This window comes from Takifugu flavidus, unplaced genomic scaffold (genome assembly GCF_003711565.1).
Source record: "Takifugu flavidus isolate HTHZ2018 unplaced genomic scaffold, ASM371156v2 ctg626, whole genome shotgun sequence".
NCBI lineage: Eukaryota > Metazoa > Chordata > Actinopteri > Tetraodontiformes > Tetraodontidae > Takifugu > Takifugu flavidus.
Genome location: NW_026622238.1, coordinates 1,015 through 10,559, shown reverse-complemented (window position 1 = coordinate 10,559; position 9,545 = coordinate 1,015). Strand labels below are relative to the sequence as shown.

At 43.6% G+C, this 9,545-nt stretch overlaps 1 protein-coding gene across 1 annotated transcript; it reads left to right on the top strand.

Moving 5' to 3' along the window:
• The first annotated feature begins 4,555 nt into the window (after positions 1-4,555).
• On the top strand, positions 4,556-5,832 carry LOC130520985 (NACHT, LRR and PYD domains-containing protein 3-like). The gene is made up of 2 exons (XM_057024655.1): positions 4,556-4,728; positions 4,829-5,832. Exons 1-2 carry the CDS (start codon positions 4,713-4,715, stop codon positions 5,437-5,439), a joined length of 627 nt encoding a protein of 208 aa, XP_056880635.1. The 5' UTR covers positions 4,556-4,712; the 3' UTR covers positions 5,440-5,832.
• The last annotated feature ends 3,713 nt before the right edge of the window (positions 5,833-9,545 follow it).

Below are 9,545 nucleotides of genomic sequence, written 5' to 3'. Positions count from 1 at the left end.
AGATTTGGCTTTTCTGAACAGAGCCTGTCCAGATTTGAGGCCTGGTTTTAACTCCTCAACCTCTGTAGCTTTTGTTCCATGTCCATGTCTTGTCTTTGTCCGTGTGTTTAGCTTCATGATGGCGTCTCAGATGATATTCTTTCATCACCGCCACCCTTTCTCCACTCAGAAGACACCCAGGTTTCCCAGCTGCCTCCGTGAACATGTACTCCACTCCCACCTTGTTTGAACCCCCGGTTCTCAGTGTCCACCTTCCCTTTTGCCATTTTATGGGTATCTGAAAGTTAACTTTTGCTGTTATGCTAATGACTACTGATAAATAATGAAATGAAGCCACCTCCCGCTCAGACTGTCACCGTTGCATTGTGGGAAATGTAGTATTGGCCAGTTAAAACATCTGCGGCCTGCGGGCCGGTTCTAATAATAAATCAATATCATCCCGGGGGCCATAGAAAACCCTCGACCTTGACTCTGACATATGAGCTTTAAATGATTTCTTTTGACTCCCATTTATTTGGCTGTTTGGATATCATCTTTGCTAGTGTGTGTGTGTGCGCACGCTCTATGGAACTGGCATAAAGGATGTTAAAATTAGTCTAAATTAAATAAAAATTCATCCATTCATCATTCCCAACAGGCGGTGTTTGATTAGAAACTCTTTCTGAACTCTGGTGCTCTGAAACATCTCCGCTTCCATTTTCAGCTGTTTTATTCTCAATAACATCAAATCATCCATCCAAATCGTGGTCCTGTTGGACACCAAAGGACAAACACTTTCCATTTAGCACAGACAAAAAAACCCAAATCCTGTTTAGCAATGAAGCTGTGGGGAGAGTTTGAGGAGCGTTTGTGAGGAACACGCTGCCATATTGGGTCCAAGCTGCTGGGGTTTTTGTTGTTTCCAGGTGAATCGGTGGGCAGCGGCATCTGGACGCTGTCTCTGCCCCCCCCCCCCCCCCCTCTCCTCCCCCGTGGTCGTGGTCACGCCGGGCATCTTTACTGGTCCCGTTTTAAACAGGTTCTGCTGGGAACAGGTGTTCTCCAGAACTGTATTCAGGCTGCTGTGCTGAAGGGCTGTTTTCAGTAGCAATAGAGCCAGAGTGTGCCTGCTCCATATGAACCCCCCCAGGCCGTGCTTTCCTCTGGCTGAGCCATAATCAGCTCTGGATGGACTGGTTCACGCTTGGATTGAGTCAAGATTTGATAGCTTGACTGATTCTTACAGTTTTGGATCAAACCCCCATCTGCTGATTCCAGGAGATCTTTAAAGGATCTCAGAGCTTCAGATTTATGAAGCCTGCTCAGCCCCCGGCAGCGCTGATGAAACCATTTCATTCCTTCAAAAAAGCAGAACATGAAGCTCCAGAAAAGGTTTTTGGATCAAGTTCCAACAGAACGAGGACAAGTGGGTAAAAGCGCCACTTTAAAGCCTCCAGGCCTCAGAAAACATCCACCTTTAGGATGCCTGACTTTAGAGGATCGTCGGTTCGCTCCGAGCACAAGAACAAACATGTTTAACCTCAGTCCAAGAACATCTGACCTGAAATGATCAAACCCTTCAGCGTAAAAAGATGGTGGAGAGAAAGCTGCTGGGAGGTTCTCAGAAGAGAAGTGGCATTAAAGCCAGCTGGAAGAGTCCAGCCTGCTTCCTGCTCCTCCAAACAGGCGTCTCCACACCAACACTGAGGAACACGGGCTTCTGTTCTTCCTTCTTCTCTTCTGACTATTGTGTGTTTGATGAATGCAGCATCCACTCACTGCCCCCCCCCCCTCATTTACACTGCTCCTGGTTTCACAATGCTCCTCAGACAGATGCAACCAGAGACACTGATGCCGTCAGACAATAAACCTGAGTGTTGTTGTGTCCGGTTATTAACATGTTCCATGCTTTTCCTTCTGCAACAGTTCATCACACCTGCTCAGGGAAACCTCGGTGTAAAGGAGGTGAAGCCGTGCCTCAGTGACTCTACTTTGCTGTTTTAGAAACTAACAGTTATTAGATGAATATACAGTGTGCACGTACGCGCACACGTGTGTAAAACACTTAATACACGCGTGTGCGTGGATGTAGACTTTTTAGTACTTTGGGTTCATAGACTTTTTAGTATTTTGCAGATACGTGTCTGTATATAAACCAGATCCTCCTGTAATAAAGAACTAAAGGCTGACTGTTGCACGTGACCTGTCTCCGTCTGTGTCCGATGATGGAACCTGCCTGGAACATCTGGTCCACAGAAAAAGCAAAACAGCTCACAGAACTGGCCCAGTTTAGACCCAAAAATGACAATAAATAATGAAAATGTGTGACGCAGTAGAACAATGGACGAACTTTCTATTGGTCATTGACAGTTTCAGTCATCGTCATCTGAATTCATCAAAAATATTTAAACCAACAAACTACACACAGAACCGCAAGTTTAGAGCTTAAAGGGAGCGACAGGTGAAGATTTAAAGCTCAACGCAGCTGAAGAAGTTCCAAAAAGGAGAAATATCATGTGGTGCTTTACCGCCACCCGGTGGACACGCGTGGAACTGCAGACAGTAGTTAAACGCGCTCCGACACATTCTGACCTCTGCTGCTCCTCCTGGACTCCAGGGCTGCAGAAATATGCTGCTTTTACAAGTCTTTCAAATCTGTCAAGCATCATAAATCTTATTTATTTATTTAACTAGTTGTCAGTTTTTAATTAAATGCAAAAACATATTTAGGGCATTAAAATAGCAAAACAACTTTTAATCTTGAACCCTCCCAGAATGCTTTTATAGTAGTGGAATATTAATCAACAGCCATAAAGTTGTTCATTAACAGAGGAAAAAGGAAAGGTAAAAGTATTCCGTTCAGACTGAGCAGGAAGACTGAAGACCGACAAGGTGAGTGGAAACGAAGAGCATTATTGAAAAGAATTGACAGTTGTGTTGGGAGATAAAATCAAGATTTGAAAACATTTTTGTTACTATTGAAGAGCTGCATAGAGCTGAAGAGTCTTGGCTTAAGAAAATTCAACTAGACTTCATATTTAGTTTTAGCACAAAACATCGTTATACATTATAAATGAATGGGTCTTATTTAACTTTCTTATAGTCTGGCTTTAGTTATAGTTGAATAGTCTTTCTAAGTGAAGTTTAGTTTATGTTTCTGCTCTTTGCTACTGATCCTAAAAGAACTTTGAACCCTCCCAGAATGCTTTAATGGTAGTAATATATACGCCATGAAGCTGTTGATTAGGTTTTAAAAGTTAAAGTGAAAGTATTCTGTTCAGACGAAGCAGGAAGAGCGACAAGGTGAGTGTAAAGTGAGTATTATGCTGTTAACGTTGTTAGAGAGTCTTAACAGGTATTAACAACATTTTAAAACTTTTTTGTGACAGGTGAAAAGCTCTTAGAGTTATTAGAGCTGTTCAACAGTCCAGGTCACAGCTGGATATTTTGGTATTACCTGTCAAACAACATCTAATCGTGGGCAAGTTAGCATCTCTCAGCCGGACCAATTTAAGACAATAAACTAAATAACTAAATCCACACAGGATCACAGGACACCAACAGGTTTTGGGTTCATGTTGCACGTTTTCTCACAGTGGTTTATTGTTCTATGTTGTGGAACCACTGTGAAAGAAATGCAGGAGTGGGTGTCATTTCTTTCATCTATTTTAAATAGAGCAGTGATCTTTGAGGACTTGGATCATAGAAATAATTGAAGAGGGGAACAAAGGAGGGAAGTTAAAAAGTCCTGACTAGTATGTTTATGTAGCACCAGATAATTTAGTGGCTGAGCTGAAGACAGTCCTTTCACCATGTTGGCCTGTGGAAAACCAGTGTTGTCGGCCCGATGGACCAGCGTCCCCGTCGTTGCCGGACCACCGTGGCCACCAGTTGGGTTTTGGGATCAAAGTGGGGGCGTTTCCTGTATCCGGTTCTCCTCACGGATCCATGACTACAACATGTTGCTGCAAGTGCAGAGACGTTTGCTCTGGAAAGAACTTTAGAGCACATTCAGTGCTGCAGGATGAGGGGCTGGAAAAGGTGCCAGTTCTTTTCTCACTGCAGGGAACAGTTAAAAAAAGCAGCTTAAACTCTGAAAACATGAAAATGATACAGAGACATCATTGATTTATTGATTCAGTTGTTATCCAGAATGGATTAGAAATGTTCCTGTTTGATAAAAATGCAGTGAATTGGGATTATTTAACTCCAACCTCTACAGATTATTTACCTTCATCACAGTCTCATCACTATTTCTGATGTTTCCTCAGGATGGACGAGGACAGAGCAGAGTCCACAGTGCCCAGCTGTGTGTCCCTGAAGAGTGACCAGTCCAAACAAGGACTAATAACCTTCAAAAGTTCAGAGGAAATGTAAGAAAACTAAAGCGTGATGATGTGTGTTTGTGTGGCAGCTGTTAGTCACATTAACAGCAGCAGGTTGTGAGTTTATTATTGGAGATGTTTAACACTTAAACCTCAGACAGTCATATAGTTACAGACTTAATGTGAATATTGTTGATTAGAAACAAGAATCAGGTTTAAACTGAAAGATGAATTCAGACATAAATGCTGGAACAATATTGAGTCTTGATCAGGTTCTTTCATCCTATAAATCAAAGGACTAATAGAGATGTGTTTCATAGTGAGAGGGGGGAGCACATCCGATCAAACTCAGCTCCACCAGGAGAGTCCTCTTGTTCACAATCTGGAAGCAGATCTGGAGATGCTGAAATGAAGCCCAAACAAAGTAAAACTGTTCAATATGAGATTTAATTTGTGATGTCATGAATTTGTAGTTGTGTTGATGATTTATTATAGATGGAAATCATTGGTTTACTTATGTTCAGGAAGTGATCTGCAGGAGGTGATAGAAGGTCATAAGATGAGTCTGAAGAGAAGATGTGAACATGTGACTGAAGGAACTCATGAAGCAGGAAGTGGAACCCTGCTGAACAAGATCTACACTGAGCTCTACATCACTGAGGGACAAAGTGAGGAGGTGGACACACAACATGAGGTGAGGCAGCTTGAGAGAACCTCCAAGAAGAACATCCAGGACACTCCAATCAAGTGCCAGGACATCTTCAAAGTCTTATCTGAGCAACAGAGACACATCAGAGTGGTTCTGACCAACGGTGTCGCCGGCGTTGGAAAAACCTTCTCAGTGCAGAAGTTCAGTCTGGACTGGGCAGAAGGTTTGGAGAACCAAGACATCAGTCTGGTGCTTCCGCTCTCATGCAGGGAGCTGAACTTGATCAGAGATGAGCAGCACAGTCTTCTCTCACTGCTTCATGTTTTCCATCCAACATTACAGAAGATCAGAGCAGAAGATCTGACTGTCTGGAAACTTCTGTTCATCTTTGATGGCCTGGATGAAAGCAGATTTTCACTGGGTTTCAACAACATCAGCTCATCTCTGATGTCACACAAGTATCGTCCGTTGGCGTGCTCCTGGTGAACCTCATCCAGGGGAACCTGCTTCCCTCAGCTCTCATCTGGATCACCTCCAGACCTGCAGCAGCCATCAGATTCCTCCCTCGTGTGTTGACAGGATCACAGAAGTACGAGGCTTCACTGACTCCCAGAAGGAGGAGTACTTCAGGAGGAGGTTCAGTGATGAAGATCTGTCCAAGAGAATCATCTCACACATCAAGGCCTCCAGGAGCCTCCACATCATGTGTCTGATCCCAGTTTTCTGCTGGATCACTGCTATAGTTCTGGAGGACATGATGACCAGAGACCAGAGAGGAGAGCTGCCCCAAACCCTGACTGACCTCTACTCACACTTCCTGATGGTTCAGATGAAGAGGAAGAAGCAGAAGTATGGAGGAAAGCAGAGACCAGAGGAACTGACTGACCTCTACTGCTTCCTGAGGGTTCAATAAAGTGGAAGAGCAGATGTATGGAGGAGAGCAGAGACCAGAGGAACTGACTGAGGCTGACAAAGAACTCCTTCTGAAGTTGGGTCGGCTGGCGTTTGAACATCTGGAGAAAGGAAACATCATGTTCTACTCAGAAGACCTGGAGCGATGTGGACTGGACGTCTCCGAGGTGTCGGTGTACTCAGGAGTTTGTACAGAGATCTTCAAGAGAGAGAGTGTGATCTTCCAGAAATCATCTCTACTGCTTTGTTCATCTGAGCATTCAGGAGTTTCTGGCTGCCGTCTACATGTTCCACTGTTACACCAGGAAAAAAGGATTATGGAGTCTCTCCTAAAATATTTGCAACCAAACCCCTTTTCCTGTTTGTTGGGTTGTTTAATAACGATCCAGTCAAATCTCTTGATGACTTCCTCATGAGAGCACTAATGAAATCTCTCAATGTAAAAATGGCCACCTGGACTTGTTTGTTCGCTTCCTTCATGGTCTCTCTCTGGAGTCCAATCAGAGGATCTTGGGTGGACTGTTGGATCAGACGGAGAGCCACCCAGAAACCATCCAGAAGGTCCTCAACAACCTGAAGGAGAGGAACAGTAATAAGTCTCCCCAGACAGAAGCATCAACATCTTCCACTGTCTGATGGAGATGAAGGATCAGTCAGTCCATCAGGAGATCCAAGAGTTCCTGAAGTCAGGGGAGATATCAGAGAGGAGACTGTCAGTGATCCACTGTTCAGCTCTGGCCTACCTGCTGCAGATGTCAGAGGAGGTTCTGGATGAGCTGAACCTGCTGCAGTACAACACCTCAGAGGAGGGACGACGTCGCCTGATTCCAGCTGTGAGGAACTGCAGGAAGGTCGTGTAAGTAAAGATTTTTGGGGCCGGACATCGGCGTTTAAATCAAGCGAGTGGATCATGTCAGGTAGCAATACCCCCTCCAGTGGTCATTCCTTCAATTCTTTATCTCCATTGCAGCGTCCATAAATTAAAAACAACAACAATTCATCCAGAAATGTTCAACACTGGCTGGATATAAGTTCAAAGGTCAATCCAGACAAACCAACATAAGGCAGGAATAATAGGAGCCACAAGTTAACTGACTATCATGAAATTACTGTCATGTCATTAAATAACTTTTGTTTGTTTGTATACATCGTATTCTAACAACAGAAAAACACATTTTAACTAATGACACGTGACTATTTTGCTTCATTTGTTCAACGTAAAAACAGCCGGCCTCGTTGGTTTAAATGGGTGTTTTAGGTCTTTGTGGCGGTTCCGTTTGGAGCCTTTATGTGACCCACAAAGTTGTTTGAGCCTTTCCACACCCGTTAGGTGGCAACTTCATCACTAGCAACAAAAGGTGCAGTGAAAATGATTTGAAGGGAAACAGGCAGATAGAACAGAAGCTGAGGGCAATCGATGCAACCAGAGACTCTGATGTCATCGATCGGATCGCTGAATTAAGACTTGACGCACCATCGTACAAATTGGATGAAATGCAAAATATCCAAAGAGCCGATAGACAGATAAAAAGATGCACGCTTCTTTAAACCATTTGCTACAATCATTTTAAATATTGAGTAATTATGAGCTGTTCTAAAATAAGACAAATGTTGAGAATAATTCAGTTGCATTTCAGATCTGATGGTCGTTCAAACTGTTGCTCTACGGTGTTGAATTTAGCTTTTCCAGGAAATGAGCTACATTTGTGTTGAGGTAGATTCTCAGATAAGTTGATGAGAAATCCCAAAGTTTGACTCACTATTTTTGTTTCATACACAACAGACTGTCTGGTGATTTTCTTTCAACGAGTCATTGGGAGTGTTGGAAGTTGGCCTCAGCAATGACGTCAACCCTTCTCATCTACGGGAGCTGAGCTTAAGATGGAACCAAAGCCTGACAGATGCTGGAGTAAAGTTACTGTCTTCTGCAATGATGCATCCAAACTGCAGACTGGAGACGCTCAGGTCAGGAGGCCTCTGTTGGTCTTTTCTAAATTTCTTTACATTTTCTGCTTTTCTCTTCATTTTCATATTTAGAAATGTGTTTTTATTTGCCCCATTTATTCCTTTTCCAGGCTGGTGAACTGCAGTTTATCAGAGATCAGCTGTGGCTCTCTGGCCTCGGCGCTGAGGTCCAATCCCTCCCATCTGAGGGTTCTGGACCTGAGTTGGAACCATCCTGAGGAGGATCCAGGAGTGAAGCTGCTCTGTGGTGCTCTCCAGGATCCTCTCTGTAAGCTGGAGACTCTCAGGTCAGTCAGAGATGATCCAGTACTTTCCCAGGTGTAACTAGTTAGACAATAACTGTTTACATGTTTGATCTTTGTATAAACGTAGTGTTACAGTTCTCAGAAAAAAGACCACACAGGACAGATTTGCAGTATTAAATTGGTTGTGGAAATCTGTCCCATGTGAGGATGGTCATCAATGACTAGAAAGGAAGTATCAGTTGTAGATTTGTCTTGTTTTATTTTAGGCTGGCCACAAAACCGCCCAAACATTCAGACCAATCAAAAATGGTTCTTCCTGTCTTTTAAAGATCAGAAGGAAAACTAGAAACCCCAAAAAGAAAGCTGCTGCAGTGTGCCATGCCCCTTCTCTCCTGAGAAAAGCCATCCCAAAAAAGAGAAAAGCCCAAGTGTGAAGTGAGCACCCTGTTAAACCTTGGTACCGAAAGCCTGCAGTCATTCTCATCTGAGGTGGCTTCATTCCAGCCAGAAGCCCAAACCTGCCTCCCTCTTAAAGGGGCAGCAGGTCAGTCCAACCACAGAAACCTTCATGAAGATCTGAAGCTTTCAGCATCCACAATTGTTGCACCTCACTTCCATTGGAGTCCAAATCAGAAGTCAACAAGTTGATTCTACACCGATTCTACACAATGCAACCATTTTAAAAAGGTTTCCATCCATAAGTTTTCACACATTTTAGATAAATCTGTTTGTTCATCGCCTCCTTCTTTTGTAATGGTCATTAAAGAAAATGACCTTATTGGAGTTTTTCTCCTCACAAATATGACTTTCTATGAACGATGCAATAAATGCAGCTTGCAATCTAAGACAATATGGAAGTGTGTATATAATAGTAGTGGAAGTAGCTCATAAAATAATACATTTGCTCTTCTCATCGAATCTCTCTATGTTATTAAAGAAAAACCTGCTCTTAGTCAACAACATCTAAGACATCAACCAAAAATCCTAATTTTCTATAATCTAATATAAAACAGTAGAGAAGACTCTTTCTGCAGAGACACTGGTGGCAGGAATGCAGAAGTATCACCTGCTCAACTTGGAAGGTGGAGCAGAAACCACCAGCTGAGAAGGTCCTCAGCGAGAGGAAGTGGTGGAGAACCATGAAACTTGCTAAGCTCCACCTCAGCTCCAGAGACGGGCTGAGCTGGAGCTGTGGCACCAGGTATCGCCCAGAAGAGCCTCCAACAAACAAGCTCTTCTCTTGGGAGGAGAGGGCTTTGAATCTCAGCTCAGTGTGCTTGTCTCTAGTAGGTGGCAGCTGCACCTTTTCCTGAGCTCCTTGTTGATGCCCTGAGGGGAATTGATGCTCCTGCAATGTTTTCTGGCAGCATTGAGCTTGCAGTGGGGCAATCAAACACACTGTGGGGGGGCTCTCTTTCCTTCTCTCATCTGGAGAACAAGTGACACCAGCTGCCAATCATTGTTGGAGAA